At 40.1% G+C, this 20,080-nt stretch overlaps 1 protein-coding gene across 1 annotated transcript in view; it reads right to left on the bottom strand.

Moving 5' to 3' along the window:
- Positions 1 to 20,080, bottom strand: part of ADAMTS17 (ADAM metallopeptidase with thrombospondin type 1 motif 17) — a 153,033-nt gene that overhangs the window by 94,935 nt on the left and 38,018 nt on the right. Inside the window, exons 5-7 of the mRNA XM_063314162.1 lie at positions 18,717 to 18,800; positions 17,908 to 18,065; positions 13,480 to 13,523 (exon numbers count right to left, since the gene is read on the bottom strand). Of these exons, the coding sequence (XP_063170232.1) occupies positions 13,480 to 13,523; positions 17,908 to 18,065; positions 18,717 to 18,800 (286 nt within the window). The remainder of the gene's footprint in view (positions 1 to 13,479; positions 13,524 to 17,907; positions 18,066 to 18,716; positions 18,801 to 20,080) is intronic.

Raw genomic sequence — 20,080 nt, 5'->3', positions numbered from 1 at the left:
TGATGCTGTCAAGGTAATGCATGCTATATGCCAGCAAATTTGGAAAACACAAGAATGGCCATCAGACTGGAAAAAATCAACTTATATCCCCATACCAAAAAAGGGAAACACTAAAGAATGTTCAAACTATCGAACAGTGGCACTCATTTCACATGCCAGTAAGGTAATGCTCAAGATCCTGCAAGGTAGACTTCAGCAGTTCATGGAGCGAGAATTGCCAGACGTACAAGCTGGGTTTAGAAAAGGCAGAGGAACTAGAGACCAAATTGCCAATATCCGCTGGATAATGGAAAAAGCCAGGGAGTTTCAGAAAAACATCTATTTCTGTTTTATTGACTATTCTAAAGCCTTTGACTGTGTGGACCATAACAAATTGTGGCAAGTTCTTAGTGGTATGGGGATACCAAGTCATCTTGTATGCCTCCTGAAGAATCTGTATAACGACCAAGTAGCAACAGTAAGAACAGACCACGGAACAACAGACTGGTTTAAGATTGGGAAAGGAGTACGGCAGGGCTGTATACTCTCACCCTACCTATTCAACTTGTATGCAGAACACATCATGCGACAAGCTGGCCTTGAGGAATCCAAGGCTGGAGTTAAAATCTCTGGAAGTAACATTAACAATCTCAGATATGCAGATGATACCACTTTGATGGCTGAAAGTGAAGAGGAACTGAGGAGCCTTATGATGAAGGTGAAAGAAGAAAGTGCAAAAGCTGGCTTGCAGCTAAACCTCAAAAAAACCAAGATTATGGCAACCAGCTTGATTGATAACTGGCAAATAGAGGGAGAAAACGTAGAAGCAGTGAAAGACTTTGTATTCCTAGGTGCAAAGATTACTGCAGATGCTGACTGCAGTCAGGAAATCAGAAGACGCTTAATCCTTGGAAGAAGAGCAATGACAAATCTCGATAAAATAGTTAAGAGCAGAGACATCACACTGACAACAAAGGCCCGCATAGTTAAAGCAATGGTGTTCCCCGTAGTAACATATGGCTGCGAGAGCTGGACCATAAGGAAGGCTGAGCGAAGGAAGATCGATGCTTTTGAACTGTGGTGTTGGAGGAAAATTCTGAGAGTGCCTTGGACTGCAAGAAGATCCAACCAGTCCATCCTCCAGGAAATAAAGCCAGACTGCTCACTTGAGGGAATGATATTAAAGGCAAAACTGAAATACTTTGGCCACATCATGAGAAGACAGGACACCCTGGAGAAGATGCTGATGCTAGGGAGAGTGGAAGGCAAAAGGAAGAGGGGCCGACCAAGGGCAAGATGGATGGATGATATTCTAGAGGTGACGGACTCGTCCCTGGGGGAGCTGGGGGTGTTGACGACCGACAGGAAGCTCTGGCGTGGGCTGGTCCATGAAGTCACGAAGAGTCGGAAGCGACTAAACGAATAAACAAACAGTTATATATTTATTTTATCCTGATCTGAAAAAAAAGCTTAGTTTGTTACAGTGCAATTTATTATGACTTACCATTTGAAAGCCAGCTTGTGAGGCTATAGGCTATCCCTTAAAAAGGGGCCAAGACTAAATAAGTATGAGCTTTTGATAAAGGATGGAGAGCTTCAAAATGTGTATCACAACTAGAGGGACCAATAAAACCTCTGTGTCTTCAACAAATCAGTTACACAAAGATATAGTATAATCTATAACTTCATATATTAACCTCCCAGAGTCCCTCTGGTGAGAGGAGATGGGCGGTGACAAATTTGATAAATAAATAAAATAAAATAAAATGTGCAGAAACCTAATTAAAAAAAAACAATCATAAAAAAGTCATTGGATAAGGAAATGACACTGGGAGGGAAAAGCAGTTATTCACAATTCCGGTCCTGGCTTGATGTGCAGTCATACTGGAGTGCCTGTTCAGAAAAACACTCCCCCCCCAAAAAAAATTGCCACACAGATGTAAATCAACAGCTGATATTCCATATCCAGCAAAGGCATCTGGAAAACTTCCTTCAGATAACCTAAATAAGTGGCAGAAGTCCAATAGTTAAGAGGAATCTGAATATGCATTTACTTCAGTGTATGATTAGCTTGAATTTGTATTCCCCAGCTGATGAGTTTTAGTTTTTTAACACTGAAGGACCACATTTTACTCAATAGCATCAGGAAGCTGAGCATGAACTACACATTATAAATAGTTGAATCAATGCTTTCTTCTGAAATTTATACAATTTCCAGCAAATATACTGTACACATAACTTAATGGGATGCAAGGTCCTGCATGTGTTTAACAGAGACACATGCCACTTGTATAGCAATGCTTATTCTTAAATTAGTGTAGATGGGATTCCATCTATGCAACCTAATCATGAACAGATTACACTCAGAGATTTACAAAGCATTGGGGTGTGCAGAATGGTATGAGATGGTCTTCAATCAGGGTATTGAGCAGATTGTCTCTAGCAAACTACTGCTACAATGCCAGCAAGTTCTATTTCCTCAATAAATTAGCCAGTTTGGTCAAGGATACCCTCTGGAATCTGACTATCCATGGATTATTGAACAAACCACTCTTGGTCAGGTTTACACAATGTACTTATCATACACTCTAAATCAGTGTTTCTCAACTAGTACAGTACATTACAGATTTCAACTTTACATTACCGAATTCTCCAGTCAACAAGAAATTGTTGAGAAACCTGTCAGTTGAAGTCTACCTTCTGAAAATTGCTGACGCTTGGAAACACTGCTGTAAACCACGGCTTACAAACTACAATAGCTCAGTTTACACAATACAGTAAGACAAAATCAAACAATTCACATAAGGGTTTAGTGCTGTGACGATCCCAGCCAGTTGAATCTTCAGGGACTACTACAGTCTTTAGCTTTTGGACTTAAGTTTGCCGTCAACAGTATCAGAACCACGTCTTTGGCTAGTTTCTAAGTCCGTACACAATTTGACATTCCCACAAAATGATAGGGGGAATTAGCAGAGCTGCGATTCCAAACACAATAGCTGCAAATTATCTCCAATACCAAATAATGAGTGATGACACTTCCTCAGAACAAGTGTGGGAAGGTGCTCCTGTCTCTGAGTCTTGCCTTCAGGTTTCCTATCAACTCCTGGTAAGTCACATGAAGATAGAACGTTGCACTTACCAGACAGACCATTCATCTGTTCAAGCATGGCTCTTGCATTCTCTAAAATACTACCCATGACGCAGGACTGTCTATGTATCTCTCCCTTTGGTCGGCAAAGGTTCAAAATCTTCTAAAAGAATCTATTGGACCTTAGCTTTATTCGCTTATTCGCTTCAGTTGATTCACTTTATTCGCTTATTCACTTTGATTAGGACCTTAGGTTACCAAAGCAATCTTAATTTGGAGATTTTTCCTGCACTATACTCTAGTTCTCAGTGGACTTCTTTTTTAAAACTTTGGTACAAGGCAGAAGTGATTAACTCCAGGAGTTGCTATTTTCTCCACAGAACATCCTGCTTCTAGCTCTAATATGTGTAAGCTATTCTAGCCACATCTGCCTCCAAACAGACTTCATGCCTCACACACCCAGTAGCAAGGCAGCAATCCAAAAGTTTTTGTTGACATTTGTTTGGCTCGTGGTCCCTAGCTGGACATCAGCTGAATGTATGTCTCCAGCCAGTTCAGCTACATATGTGACTGCCTGCGTGCTTCCTGAGAACTGCAAAGGAATTGCTTTAAATTACGATGGAACTGAAATAGACAATAGATATATTCCCCATGCCAATATTCACTGAAAGAGGCCACGTAGTGACTAAAACTTTTTATCCTGAAAGTCAGCTCTCCAGCCTTCGCTAAAATACCTCTGAAAAAGTGAGCCACCCTCTTCACAGGGCAGGCAATAGGCAACAGGCATGACCCGCATTACGGGAAATCGTCTTTCATAGCATCTGCGCTCAGCTTCTTTTCAGAAGGCCTCCAAGAAGAGAGGAGAGAAATGAATATCCACTGTTACTGCATAAATGCAATGAGGGGAAACAAACAAAAATTGACTCCAAACCCACACTAGGGTACAAATTCAGGTTACATTATAACAAGCCATAAAAGACTCATCTGTTCTTGATTTCGGTCTTCAGCCCAAGGACTTAGGATCATTGGGAGATGATGCTGCCAGCCACCACAAACACATCGAAGGGCAGAGGAGATACACATCCCCCATGAAATAGGTGAGATGGAGCAACTGCAAGCTACCTGTTTCTACTTTTCTTCCTATAAGAACCTCCAAAACTTCAAACTGCCTGTTGTCCCCTGAAGGAGCAAGTGGAAAGCGTTCTCTGAGGACATCCTTCTGCCAAAGGAAGCCATTCCACCAAATGCTATTTAATGCAAGAACATCTGAAAGGGAGGATCATCCTAGCCCAGACATCGAAGAGCTGATCTTCTTTACCCATAATCCACTCCAAACTGGGTGCTGGGTGGGTGGGGGGATGACTAGACTTCAGTTCTCAGCAACGGCTACATTGATCTGGAGAATCAATTCTGGGAGCTGAAATCCACCCAGAATGGGGGAGGCTGATCCAGCATTTTCCTCCACTTTCCTTCCATGGGGTCAATCCTCCTAATTCTTCAAAACCAGCTTGAAGTGGTCATTCTCTCTGCTGCCTACTCTTGACACTCTGAGAAAACCCTGAGCGACATTCCAGCATCCAGTGGGAAAATACAAAAAAATGGCCTTAACTCAGGGCCACCCACTGGCGATTATTTGTGCGTGGGCTCTGTGTATGTTTCTGTGATCTGTTAAGGCACTCTTCTCTTCTGCTTTTTCAAACACATAGATACTATGGGGGCTCAGGGTCTACAAGGAGGTGGGAAAGGCTGGGGCTAGGAGTTAACAGACCATAAGCAAGACGGAAGTGGCACTAACACTTTGTGTGGAAGTGTCCTACGTCTGATAGCCGAGTTGGTTTGTTTAATAACGAGATCTGCTTTGAGATTCAATTGCCTGAAAGACGGGAAAATAATTCTATTCCTCCCACAGGATATTAAGAGTTAGATACTGAACTTTCCGTGCTTGGCTGGATCAGAGGCAGCGTGGCTGGAAGGAGATCTCAGCAGGAAGCCGGAGAACCAATTCAAGTCACAACAAGACAGAAATGTCCCAAGGCACATGGCTACAGCCTACAGCCTGTTTAACTAGCTTCTGTCAATGATGAATTGGATAAAAGCAAACTCTTCTGCATTTCAGTACTAAAATTTTGCTCTGGGGCTCTATGCTGCCTTTAGTAATCTTGCTAGAAATGTGCACGTCAACCTCTCTTCCCCCTAAAATATTTCTGGAGAGGAAGAAAAAAGGAGGAGGAAAAAAATCCAGCTGTTCTTTGGAACGAGGTAACCAACCTAGCATGCACATTAAATGCCAGCAGACTCTTCGTTGTTCTGCTTCTTTTTGGAGCGGCTGGCAGAGTCTCATCCCACAAATGCATACCTACATACTTTCCCTCATTCTTGAGCTCAGTTCAGTCATTATGTAACCTTCAAAGCTACTTTGGCAATTGAATTCCATTCCCTAAACAGACCATTCCAGGAAAGACACCTTGCCAAAATACAAATGCAACCTGCCTGGGGTAGCTTTCCTCCAGCAGAGCTTCCAAGAAGGACCGGGGCTTTTGCAGAATCAGTGTTAATGTCTAGGTTAAGACAAGTTGAGCCTAGAATGTACAGAGATTCTGGCAACTGCACACATTCACCATATATCATGGGAAACGTGTAGTCACACAAGGAAGAGGGCGTTGCACAGACTCCCAAACACATTTTGCACAGACTCCCAAACACAAAAATTGCCAAGGCAGATAAACAGGGAATCTTGTGTAATACCTAGCCAATCTGCATAGTTTCCAAGAGCTATGTGGTGTTCTGCATATGCTGATAACTTAAGTAGGTGAATAAATCACATTGCTCAGGGAATATTCAGTCACTACACTAGGTCAGAGCATGACATCATTTAAGTGATGTCTAAAAATGAAAACAACAGTGCATCAGGTGGCCCCTTGAAGATCAAAAAACTTCATAAACCAGGAATTAGCATGCAGTATCTGCAGACACCAGAGTACCATGTCACACTATCAAATGTCCACTAAAGCATCAATATCTTCCCCAGTTTTGTACTAGAATACAAAATATGACAAGATTTATGTGATCTTAATGAGATCTAATGAGAATTATCATTTTGGGGAAGCTCCTGATTTCTAATGTAAACTTTTATGGACTACAATCCATTTCATCACATCTTTGAAGCATTATTGTATTAAGTCTCTGTATGTAGCTGTGTGTGCATGGCCATATGTGAGTGTAGGCGCAATAGCAAGGTAGAGGATTAGAAAACAGAGGGTAGAGGGAAATGAAATATTATACCTCATTTACACAAGGAATAACATTTTATGCAATACTTCTGTTCTTTCCTCTGAGACTGTAATAAAATTGAATTGATTTGAGGATTAGAATTCTACTAGACCATCAAAGAAAAATGTATATTTGAATTACGTTTGGTTCAAGTTCAGGATGATTCCTTCTTACAACTAGTCCATTTTGTATTTCAAAAAGTATAGAAGTTAGCATAAGTGTTCTGCATACGTCGAACGTATTTTTAATCCCAGCTTGTTAGCTTGTTTTGGATCCATTGTCTAGATAGTGACATTTGAATATTCCCAGGAGTAGATATAAGTCCTGAGGCTATTCAGACTGACTCTAAACAAACACCAGTTGAAACAAGGGTAATGAGAGAGAGAAGATTGCGCTGAATTATCAGGAAGTCTCTTCATTGGGAATTTATGGCCAAGGTTCCCCTTCTGTCCTCAGTTTGTGTCTCTGGTCCCTGCAGGATTCAGGACAGAATATAGGTCCTATGATATTCTATCCAAATTCACAGACTGGCATTTAGTTCTGTTAACTGAGCAAAACAGGAAATCCCTAGGATGGAGGGATGCATGATTCCCAGAAAACATTCAAAATTCTCTATTTACACAGTACAGGTGATCCTCACTTAACAATTACTTGTTCAGCAACTGTTCAAAGTTGTGACGGTGCTGAATGCGTGGTACTTACAACCGGTCCTCATAGTTCCATCCGTTGCAGTATCCCAATGGTCACATGGTTGCCAACTGCGACCTTCTTTGCTGGCTTCTGACAAGCAAAGTCAATGGGGAAGCCAGCAGGAGGTCACAAATGGTGATGTGATGCCCTTGCTTAGCAACCTGTAGTGATTCACTTAATGACAGTAACTAGGAGTGTCAGAATCACCATTGTGAAGTGGCATGGTCACATCATGTCGCACTTGATGACTGTGTCACTTAGTGGCAGCAATTCTGGTCCCAATTGCCATCGTTAACCAAACACTACCTGTATTCTTCTGCCCCTATGCATACTGTGTTAGGCACAAATATTATCAACTTATGCACCATCTACACTCAGTCAGTCATGACAGATACAAAGGGTTTCCCCAAAACAAACACATAACATGTCATTGCTTTTGTTTCAGATCTACTGGGGAGAAGAAGTATTTCAAAAACCATCATGGTAGTGTTTGTTTATGACTTACCAAAAGTATCAATTAACTCTCTCTAATAATTACGGAAGAAATATAATGAAATGTTCAAACAATTAATGGATGCTTGTAATAATTCTCTGTGATAAGTTAATTCTCCTTTTTATAGTTAGGAATAAAATTGAGGCTGAAAGATAGTAACTTGATTCACACGTTGCATTAACTCATGGCTTGTGTTGAAAAAACAGTAACTGATTGGGTTGACATAATATGCTAAGTTGCAATTTAAGAAACCATAATGACTCAGGACAATGACAGTGACTTGCATAAGATTACACAGATCATGGCTGAGCTGACTGGAGAGTTCCTCATTTCGTGAACCATTTGATGCACTCTGACAGGGCTGTTTAAAACAGCAGAAATTTACATAAAACTGCAGGTCATAAGGAATTTATTGCTTAAAGAGGTATTCTTAAAAGTTCAGTTAAAGCTAACATTTTCTATTATTAGAATAAACAGTGTAATTCAGTAAGTTGTATACTACATAAAAAGATGTATACATATTGTGCTATTCCCTTTAAGGATAAGGAAGTTTATACAAAATGCAAAAAAGGAGCAAAGTTGACTTTTTGTTTCCTGCAGTCAGAAATCTGCCACATACCTTCTCAGGTGAGCTTAATAAAATAATCCCCAGGTAGTTTTTGCATCCACTGTTGCTACTTTTTCCTTTGTATAAAAACAATAAGAATATTCTTCCAATTGTCTAGCATAGATGCAATTTTCATACACACATGCTCGTACTATCAGCAAACCACAGCAATATTTAACATTTCTCAAGTCATACCGTTTATACCTGCAGTCTTGCCATTTTTCAACATGCTCATAGCATTTTCTTTTCCTCCATTTTTTTCTTGGGCACTAACGTTTATAGCATTGGCTTCCATTCCAATTTTTGGGATTTCTCATTCCCATAGAAATAGCTAAAATACTCCTTCCAGTTTGTCCTTATTTCCTTTTCACCCCAAATCATTTCATCGTTTTTATTTTTAATTCCATTCACTCTGCTGAAGCGTCCTTCTTTAACCCTCTTTTCTCTCTGCCAAAACAACTTTTTATTTCAGTCAAAATCACCTTGTATTTTCTCTGCCTCTTTTAATCTTAACGGTTCCTTGCTCTTGATCTTTTCTCTCAATCTACACTGTACGGCATGTTTCTCTCATCCTCATTCTCTTGCAAGTATTTTTGTTCCTTGTCCACAGCTTCATCCTTCCATCATGTATCCTTTTTCATAACTTCTCATTTCATCTCAATAATTCTGCACACTGATTTTGGCACATGGTAACAGAATTCTTTTCATTCTGTCTAAGCACCTTCCATATCCTCTTTCCTTTCATCCACTTTCCATTCATTTTGTGGGAGATTAATCTACCTTCTAATACTTCTTCATACAGAGCACATCTCTTCCTGCAGTCGGTCTACTTTGTTTCACTTCTTTCCTTTTCTTTCATGACCACTTTTTCCCAAGATCTATTCTGGATACTAGAAAGAACAGTTCTATGCACAGTCAGAATCTTTCATCAGCACGCTAATTGTCCCAGTCCTTTATTATAAACAATTAAATCACTCATGGGAATACTTCTGCCATGGGTGCATACAAATAGCCTTAGGCTGAAACCATGTATTCAAAACAGATTGTCTTTCTAAGCAAAAACTAAACAAACAATCTCTATTCTCAATCATTCTCGGATCTCCAAGTGGCCCAATCACTTCTTTCGTGTCACATTCCCACCCATACATTCATGTCACCTAACAGAATATTTTTCCCCTGGATCATATAGATTAAGAATGATGTACAGTTCCCTATCACCACCAAATTTATTCTCCAATTATTATCATTCACTCAAGTGTAATGTACAACTAGCAACAACTTATGGATTCTTATTTTCATGACCATCCACACCAACCTAGAAGACACCAATGCATACTTTCTGCATACACTTTAGGCCCTTCATTGATAATTAAACCTACGCATAAGAAAAACTCTATTGCACACAATCAGAACACCTTCATTCAGATTGCATCCTTTCCTTTTCTCTTTATCTCAAAGACATACAACAAATCTATCTTTGTTTCTTTCCTTCCTTGGTTAATTAATTTTCTTTAAATTAATTTAATACTCTTCTTGTATTTTAAGTCATAATCTTCCATATGCCATAGTTATCACTGGATGGGCCATTAGATATCACACATACTAACATTGGTCAATTGAGACCTTCATGCAACATTTTTAGAAAGATAGAGAAGACATAGACTAGGTTACCAGCATACTTGTGCCACAAGCATCATTCACTGCTAATTGTAAGAATAGTACTGTTCAGACAAGACATATTTTGGCCAGTATGCCGCTACTTCAACTAAAGCCCAGTTTTATTCCAGGAATGCTCATGATGTAGTATGCAAGCTAGGATTTCTAAGCTATAAACTACTTTGCAAGCCAACATACTCTTAATCGCATCCCATCAACCCAGAGTTACATGTACTGTACTGATACGTCCTTAGGATTCTTTAATTAAAGATACAAAATTTACATACACATTTATACCCAAAACTGCACTGCAAAACGTTTTTGTACTCATTGAAAATGACATGGCAATCAAAATTCTCAAATTCTCAAATCCAGCTCTTCTAACTATATAGATGAGCCATTCACAGAAGCACAGTTCAACAGATGTCCCATTATGTGATGAATCCAATCCTGGCACTGACCTCTAGATTTGTTTTGGATTGCTTCTTCTAGCAGACCTACAGGTTTAACCAAGACAACATGATGTTCTTGCCAAAATTTCCCAATATGGTCCCAAACAGGAATAAAAAAGAATTCTTTATATCATTCCCACTCTTGTTTTCACACTGAGATTGTACAAAGACAACATCCCCCCCCCCAAAAAAAAACCCTTCACATTTTTTCAAGGGTTAGAGGAACAATGAAATGAGATGCTGGCTCCTAAATGATAGCATGTGTCTTTCATCAAGATGGTTTTAGCACATGATTTGCTGAGCACATGCTAGTCTGTGGCCACATCTGGACTCAGGTACACAGTTTGAATGCTTATCCCATGGAAATATGGTTTCCATTGGATTTGTAGACAATAATGGTGTTGTGAGTCATTAGTTTCCATTCATAGAGCGAGGATTCAGGGCAGCTCCACTAAATACTGAAAACAGAGAATATATGTCTCAACTTTTCCTTGCAGCCTCACCATGTCCTGTCTTCTCTGATTATCCCTCCATATCCAAGATAAAATAATAATAAAATACGACAGGCTATTTTTCACAGGAGCTAAAGCTGAATGGCTACAACCCCGTGTGATCTGAGACTATAAAAGGACTTCTCGCCTTACCAGAAGGATTCCAACCCTGTTCCGATGTTACCAGAAAAGTTCTGAATTCAAAACCTAATGTTTAATCCACTTTTTGGGCACTCAAAAGAGTCCATTGTGATGTCAGAACACTTCTGGTAAGGCTGGAACAACAAAGAATTGCTTCCAGTAAGTTCAGAATTGCCTATGGATCAGAACATTTCACCCTCAAAATATGTTGGACACCTCTGTTTATCAGCCTTCTCCTTATGCTCCTGTCCTAAGCAGCTCTTTTTATGCTTTCCCATTTGCCTTGTGGTATCAGCACATGAGAGCCAGTTTGGTGTAGTGGTTAAAGACACCAGGCTGGAAACCAGGAGTCAGTGAGTTCTAGTCCTGCTTTTTAGGCACAAAGCCAGCTGGGTGACCTTGGGCCAGTGACTCTCTCTCAGCCCCAGGAAGGAGGCAATGGCAAACTGCTTCTGAAAAACCTTGCCAAGAAAACTGCAGGGATGTGTCCAGGCAGTCTCTGAGAGTCGGACATGATTGAACGGATTAAAAAAAAAAATTAACACATACAATAGAGGCAAAGACAGTGAGAAAAGTTCTTGGTATTTAGATTCTATAAAAGAATTGTAACTTGCCACCATGTAGTATGAGAACTAGTCTTCAAGATGAATGGGTCACCATAACTATTTTACTTTTTATAATAGTGGAACATCAGAACAGGTCTCCTAAAATTTGCACAGCAGGCGCAAAGAACTATAAACTAAAATTCAACCCTTCTAAAACTTTCTAAGGAAATGATGCTAATTCAAAACCCAAAACATACTGCATTCAATGGAATATGCCCCTATTGAATTTAGCTTGAGTGTTTACAAATGAAAGCTTACTATCTGAACATCCAAGGCTATAATCTTACATACATACATATATACCATAATGTATATACACTATTATTTTAAGCAACGTTGCAAAAATGAGTTAAGGAGACATAAGACATAAAAATTAAAGACATAAGACAAGACAAGGAAATACAGTTAAGTCTAGTTTATATCAACGCAATTCAGTAGACCGTTGCTCGTCCCAGCTCCTGCTCACCTAGCAGTTCGAAAACATGCAAATGTGAGTAGATCAATAGGTACCGCTTCGGCGGGAAGGTAACGGCGTTCCGTGTCATCATGCTGGCCACATGACCCGGAAGTGTCTATGACAACACCGGCTCTAAGGCTTAGAAACGGAGATGAGCACCGCCCCCTCGAGTCGGACACGACTGGACTTTACGTCAAGGGAAACCTTTACCTTTACCTATGTATGCTGTAATCCTGAATACATTTATTAGGGTGTAATAGGATATAAATCCCACTAGACTCAGTGTTATTTCCAACATTTCCATGGCTGTAATGTTAAGCAAGATGAGAAAACTAAATAATGATGGGCAACTTCCAATCAACTACCTTGCATTTTGATCCTTGCAATCTTTGGACATTAGTATTTATTTACCCTGTAATCAGTCTTTGGACATTAAGTATTTATTTACAGTGACCATGAGGTCAATGTAGTAAAAACCGATCATGTCAGAACATTCTATCTCTGTGACAATTCAGTCATCTAGGATCTAAACTGCTTGTAAGTACTCTGTTCAAGCACTCAGACTGTAGATGCAGGATGTGCCACATCCAGCCTTCTAACATATACCAGTTCCAACCTTTGCAAATACAGTGTGAAAATCCAGAGAGAATCCAAGTGAATTTGGTTGAACATTCTGAGAAGTCTCTCCCAGACAAGAAAATCCTGATAATGCAAAATTCATGATTGCAAAATCATTTCCACACTTGTTTAATACATATATAAGCTGCCTTCTAGCTTTCACAGAGCAAAGCTTGGTTCCCAGACTGGTAAAGACTTGAGAACCATTTATGTAAATAGCTGCAAGCTTTTCCATTATCAGTGAAAAGACCCATCTCCTTGCAAGAGCACAAGAAGGCCTTCAGAAAGGAAGTAAAAAAGACACATGAGAGATATTGGTTCAAAACTGAAAATAGTTCAGTTGCTGGAATTCTGGGAAGCCTATCCCCTTCATCTCAGTACTGTAAAGCTTGCTATAGAATACTTCATGAGAATCATACTTGGAAAGAATTGCTTTTTGGTTTTAAGCAGCTGCCAGAGGTGCTGACATGTATGATTTCTGCAAAAATCAGGAGAAGGCCACAAGACAGTACATACAGAGATATTGCTAGTAGGGCTACATGCACCCCCTCCCTGACCCATGGCCCACTTTGCAGCTCCAGCTCCATAGGAAAAAGAATGCCCATGAACATTCAAATGTACTACATCCATTTTTCATCTGCAGTGGAATTAGTGACTGTTATGGTTTCCATGTTTAGTCAGAAAAACTCTTTACATACCATATTTACTGAAAAGGAAGACAACCATGACCATGAATTTATGATTATTCCATTCCAAAAAAACAGAATTAGAAAAAAAAACTTTCTTCTTTACTGTATTCTCAGCAAATCTAAGACAACCACCCCATGTTAAAGGCAAATTATCCGGGAAGGAAAAAAAAAACTAATCTTCCGTACTGGTAAATACAGTAAAACGAAGTAGCGTAAATGAAATCCATCTGTAGGTTTACTTACCCACTGTGTCACATGGCTCATCCTTATGGACACAAAAATCTGTCCTAAAAATAATAAATCGTAATTAGGAATGTTCCTTTAAATCAGCATGGGTTATACATGATATGGGTTAAACAAACAGACCCACGTGTTTCAATGTATCTATCACCTGCAGGCCATCAATGTAAGATACTGTACTAGGGGCAGGTATATTCATATTTATACATTCATATTCATTCCATGTTTCATATTAACTGGATGCAGAAAACAGGAGACAGAAGTCATCAATACCAAGAGATATTTAAGTTTCAGATATATGTTCATCCAGATTCTGGCCACATTCATGCCTTTCCAGGATGGGCAGCCACTGGTCCTCTAGTGCCTGAACTTCAATTTTCAAGAATGCCAGAAGTAGTAATCCCACAACATCTGAGGGCCAGGGTTGTATGAAGTTCTATTATCAGACAATAGTAATAGTTCAAATGTGTTATCCCTATAGATCAGGTGCCAGTGATAGACTCAGCGAAAGCCAGGGTCTCTTCACTTCATCTCCTAGCATACTAAGATCATCTGCTAACCAGCTGATGGATGCTCTTCCAGCACTCACTTGTGATGGAATATCTAACAGACCCTGGGAACACACAGAGGCGAGCCTGTCAGGTATAGAGGAAACAGAACCATTACATATCCCTAAGTCCAAGGGAGGGATGAAATGTGAGAAAGAGACCCAGAGTAACTCTGTCTTAATTATGTTAGTTATAAGTGGAGTTGGAGAACTACTTTAGCAGGCCTTGAAGATTCTGTCACAACACCCTGCTGGCAATACAGATCTTTCCAGAAATCTAAGTGGTTCTTATTTCCTTAGTTTGCCTGCTTCGTAGGCCTTGACACCATTAGAGGGAGACAGGTGAATGTACCTAAATACGATAAAAGCAGACCTGCATGTAGAGATGTCTTTCCCTACAGCTCTTTTTTTCTGATGTAAATTGTGATCTGCAACCTAGCAAGCAGCAACATTACTACTGTGTGTGTCTGTGTGTCTGTGTGTGCGTTGGGCATGAGCAATTGGGACAATATGGTTAAGTGGTAGCAAGATAACACGACAAAATGGCAGATGTTGAACACTATTTGCAGTGCACATACAAAAGGAATGTTGCCATGGCATATTTCAAGACCTAAACCTCAAAACAATGGAAGGCAGCAGAGTAAAACCTACAGCTGGTCTTTCTTTTACAAGAAATACATTTAGAGGTATATTGTATTGTACAATCAGAAATTATGTCTTGACTGTAAGAAGAGGAGGAAGAGAAATCAGAGCTATCAGCTGCATTGCATCATTTTGTACATCAAACTTGCTCTTCAGCCTCCTCTAATGCTAATAAGGCTAATCAAACAGAGAAATCTCAAATGAAATAATATTAACAAGACAGCAAGTGATAGTTTTTAAAAGTTTGAGTTGCTCCTTGTTGAAAATATACAGCAGAAATACAAACAACTCATCACTGTCCCTATCAGAATTCCCCTAAATGGTGTGGGGGGAAAGCTGGATATCGGGTAAAGAAACTGCAGGATTTTGATGGGAAAGTTTGTCATGAAGGGGTGCTTTTTTAACGCATCCTGCCTTCTCTTTACATATTTTCATTTTGAAAAGAAAGAAATGAAACATATTTTTTAAAAAATGGCTCTGTAGATTTGGAAAGGAGACATCTCTGTGATATGGCAACCATTATTTCACTGGCATTGCCCATCACCAACTTTTGATGAAAGCCTGCAGAACCTATTCCCCCTTTATAATTCAACATGGAAGGTATCTTGAAACACAATGAAAACATTTCTGCACTGCTCTAAGACTGTTATGTTTGTCTTCATGCACGATTACTAAAAAATGATTAAATGTACCCGGTCACTTCATTCCTTTCATTCTTCCCCCTCACCCTTCCTTCCCAAAACCTCAATTATCTCAGGGTTTCTCTTTCAAGTCAGCCATCAAGAAGGGTTCACTTCAGGCAGAAGTGGGACAAAACTCCACCCTTCTTCCAACAAGCCAGAGAAAAGCTTCCAATGCAAAGCTTGCCACAGGGCAAGCAATGACATTCTCCTCTTGACCCAGCTGGCACTACCATCCTTGCAGGAGTTCCCAGAGTCAGCTTGACAGAAGTTTATTTAAGGATTTATTACATTATATAAGCTGGTAAATCAAACAGATGCTTTTATAGTGACCTCTGAGTAAATGGCAGGAGGTTGCAGCTGAAAAAGCCTCTTTCCCAAAGGGGATTTCTAGCTTAGCAAATGAAAACACAGCATTGCTGTCTCTTGCATTCTGAAGGACCATGGATGGCACGTGGCTGGTAGTTCCAGGTAATTCCTGGGATACAAATTCCGTCCCCTAATGCCAAGGCTCCATACTTTAAAATCATGCAAAAGCATTAGCTATTTATGACTGGAGGAGCCCAAAATCATTTCTCAATGCCAAGGGCCCATCTGGGAGCTATTAAAGTAGCAGTGGAAAAGGAAGCTTAAGAGGAAAATGCTGGCAACTGAAAACCAACCATTATTTTACCTAAGGTGCAGAAATTGGGGTTGTTCCCATTCTAGTCTCACCTCAAGTAAAAAAAAAAAAAAATTCCAGGAACTACAAGGCTATTCTAGTATGACAATTTTTATAGATATCTTTTAGAGGGTCCTTATTTTATGTTACGATCTTGTAAGGGATTATAGTATATTTTTGTTTCAACGGTTGCTTTGTTCTATATACCTTGCTTGGTAATAGGTAAATAATAAATAAACTATTACTACTAAACAAACTACTATATGAAGAATGTTTCAGTATGGTTATGGGACAGCATAAAATCGAGTCTCCTATTTACAGCCTTAAATGCACAGCTCCAAAGCTAGGCTCTGCCAGGTCATCCTACAGCTGAAAGACTTGGAGCTCATGGCTGGGTTCACCCATTTTGCTAAGCCATCATCCAGCTGTTAGATTTTGGCTTAGTCGGTTGTATGATCCAAGTAATGTTTGCTATTCTAGGCTTAGGATAGCCTTTATAAGCTGAAACCAAAGGGCAAAGAGAAAGTTTCCCAAGGTGAGCAGAACTTGGTTCCCTTTTTGCTGAAAAGAATGCTCCACGCAAAAATAAAAAGAAGTGTGTTTTAGAGGTCGATTGTAAAAAGTCTGGTTCTGGTTACAAACAGGCACAGAGAAAAATCTGATGTTGAAAATCCAGCTCTTGTTTTTTCTTGGCTTATCCATTCCAAGCTGGACACAGCCCTGCTTCTGCATCCTTTGCCACTGGTCCATCTGTACAATTTGGGGATCCTCCAGACACAGAGAGAGAGAGAGAAAGAGAGAAAGAGAGAAAGACAGCACTTAAGCAAAAAAGCACAGATGCTGATTTCTGTGCCATAGGAACCAAAAAAGCTGAGCCAGGAGATTGTTCAACTGACAATTGTTCCTAATTGTTCCTCCTTTTGCAGAGGAAAGTTGAAACAGGATGGGGGGAAATGAGGATATACAGGAAGGGAAGGGTTGTGACAATCCAGTGCCAGCTTATTTTGCACAGTGGATGTGTTTTTGCTGAAGCCCAACCTTCGTGCACTGCCTAATTCTTTCACAATACATGCTAATCTTCTCATTTATCCAAAGCAGTTCCTTCCACGTCTATTATTACAAGCATCTCCCTCTCTAAATCCTTCCTATTTGAACAGCATTCTGTCACTTTTCCCTGCTTGACCAGCTCCAACCCATGTGGAATTTCATTGGATACATCAGCCCAGGATGGGCAGAGAGTAATCAGAATAATTTCAGGCCTTCACAGCACCCCTCCACATTGTGGCTGGGGAGAACTCAGAAAATCCAACCCTATTTTTGCTCCAACATGTCAAATGAAAGAGGTTAGCCCTTTAATAGTTGTTGCCCATTTATCAAATTGCCCTACTATTTTAGGCGTGGATCAGTTTTTGAGTGCTCCTATTTTATGTGCTTCCTCAGAAATACAGACAAACAGCTCTATATGCTACTGTTCCATAACCTTGGCTTTCACAGTTAAACTTCAAGTTTAACAGGACCTGGGTCTTACCAGTGATATTACCCTCATCACAGCACTTAAACCGATTCAGCAGATAAGATGCCATCTGATTTTTTTCCAAGGTTAAGAAAGACTTTTTCATCTGCATGGCCCTTAATTTCTGCTGCTGATTGGGTGATACATTTTCTTCTTTGTGCAGCTTTGTGCAGCTTTATGGAGCATTTTGTGTTTTAATCTATTTGTGTTTTAATCTATTTTAATTGAAACATTTCAGTCACTCTTTGGAGACCCTTAGCTTTAAGGAGCTGGCTACTGACAGCATCTTGTCCAATGGCTCCCTCAGATCCTAGACCTAACTCTGCTAGTAACAGACAGGAGCACAGTAGAAAGCTTATTGATCTATCAGTCTGAATTCAGTCTATACCTTGTAACAAAGACAGCAGCATCCACTGGAGGAGTGTCATCTCGTGCTCCAGGAACCTGATTGTTCCCAAGGTATTTTGCACCACCAAACTCTTCATTTTGCCACTGGCAAAAGCTCTCCAGAGACCTCTCTCCATGGTGACCTATGGACAACTTGGCCTTCAAGGGGAAACAAAACAGGAATTGAAGAAAGACAAAGGGGAGATCCACTCATGTGGTAAAGTGACAGTGAAGCTCACGTTGGGTCCTGTTCAGACTTAGAGGTGGCCAGGCAGATTAAATATCAAAAATACTCTTTATTAAATAACTATTCACAATAAATAAGTCCTTAGAATCAAGAAAGAATTGGTTCAATCAAGATCAACTGGGCAGCAACAAGGAAACAGGCAAGATGGCAGGAGGAAACTGCAGCAAGGCAGCGGAGCAGGACTCGCCAATGGAGACTGGAAGGCTGGGAGAAGCTGAAGTGCGAGACACCATAGAAGCTAAAGCCAACTGATCTCAAACTGGAACACCACTTGAAACAGGCTGGCACCGGAACACTAAGCGGGGCTGGCCGGAGCCCCCTGGACATGTTTAATTATACAGTAGGACCTCTCATCATTGCTCTCCTCTTATTTGAAATGTCCAGGAGGATGACACCCTTGTATGTTTAGCGTAGGTGCCGGTTGGATTACACTGTCTGCTTATAATCAATTGCATTAATAATCTTTTTATTGTTTTTAGAGTATCTAAGCCCAAATTGTTTTGAATAATGTTTAGCATACTACCCCACAACAACAGTTGGATCAAAGCTTGAAAGCAACTTACAGGACGTCTTCGAAGCAAGACGAGTTTAGTCACTCGAACGTTGACTTTAACTCCAAGACTCTGGTGTTGAAACATGTTGTACACCTGAATAAAAGCAATAAAAGACAAAAGGATCATAATATCATAGCACTGAAAGGCATTAATTTAACAAAACTAATTTTAAAAAATGAAAGACTTCCTTTTTTCTCTGCACATTTTTCAGCAAATAGCACAGGTATTCTAACAGAGGCCATAAATAAAAGGTAAGCAATAATTAACATAGCACTTTTTATAGTCAAAAAGATTCATGCACATCAGCTCATTAATGCTTATGTTAACCTCACATTATGGGCCAATATTTTTAGACAAGAAGATCTGAAAGCGTGATTTCATAGATTTGTGCTAAAATAAGATCTCACTTAGGTTTCAAATACCTGTCAAATTCTTCAGACCCATGACTCACCTAAGACCAACTTCACTTTTAATATTTTAAGTTCAAGGTTATACTTTTCAATCTGATTCCCTCTCATTCTTATTTTCATAAATTAAACCAGTGGTTGTGTTCAAAGGAACACCTAGTATTTTAGGCAGATGTGTGACCCATTTTCAGCTCCTAACTCTCCATGTGAAGACCTTAGTCCACATGATAACTACAGCTGTTTTTGAAAGAGTGTGGTCAATATGGCTGTGCAGTGCCTTGATTGCAAATCCAAAAAAAGGTGCTTTGGGGCATGTAAGGGGGTTGTATGTAGCTTCTCTCTGGAACTCCTTAAATGGGCAGATAAGTGCTACAAGAGCAGGTCCCATATCCCAAATGTTTGCCTTCAAATCTGAAGTTCTGCACAGCCTTTGTGATGAACTTTAAATGAGACATTGTGCAAAAAACATCTTTCGCACTGAAGGTGTTGCCTAGTCTGGCAATGAAACATCTGCAAGAAAACAACAAGGCTCAGAGAGCACCAAGCACTCCACATATAATTCTCCCTCTAGTTTTGCTTAAGAGGGGATTAAAATGGCTTTGCCTTAACCTACTAAACTTAAAACCATCAGAAGGGAGGGGACATACAGGCCATCAAGTCCAACTTTCTGCTCAGCACAGAAACCCTGAACGAACATCTATTTAGTCCCTAAGGTAAAGGTAAAGGTTTCCCTTGACGTAAAGTCCAGTCGAATCCGACTCTAGGGGGCAGTGCTCATCTCCGTTTCTAAGCCTTGGAGCCGGCGTTGTCATAGACACTTCCGGGTCATGTGGCCAGCATGACAACTCGGAACGCCGTTACCTTCCCGCCGAAGCGGTACCTATTGATCTACTCACATTTGCATGTTTTCGAACTGCTAGGTGAGCAGGAGCTGGGACGAGCAACGGGAGCTCACCCCGCCGCGCA

The sequence above is a fragment of the Candoia aspera genome, chromosome 13, assembly GCF_035149785.1.
Source record: "Candoia aspera isolate rCanAsp1 chromosome 13, rCanAsp1.hap2, whole genome shotgun sequence".
NCBI classification, from domain to species: Eukaryota; Metazoa; Chordata; class Lepidosauria; order Squamata; family Boidae; genus Candoia; species Candoia aspera.
This window is presented reverse-complemented; position numbering and strand designations above follow the sequence as displayed.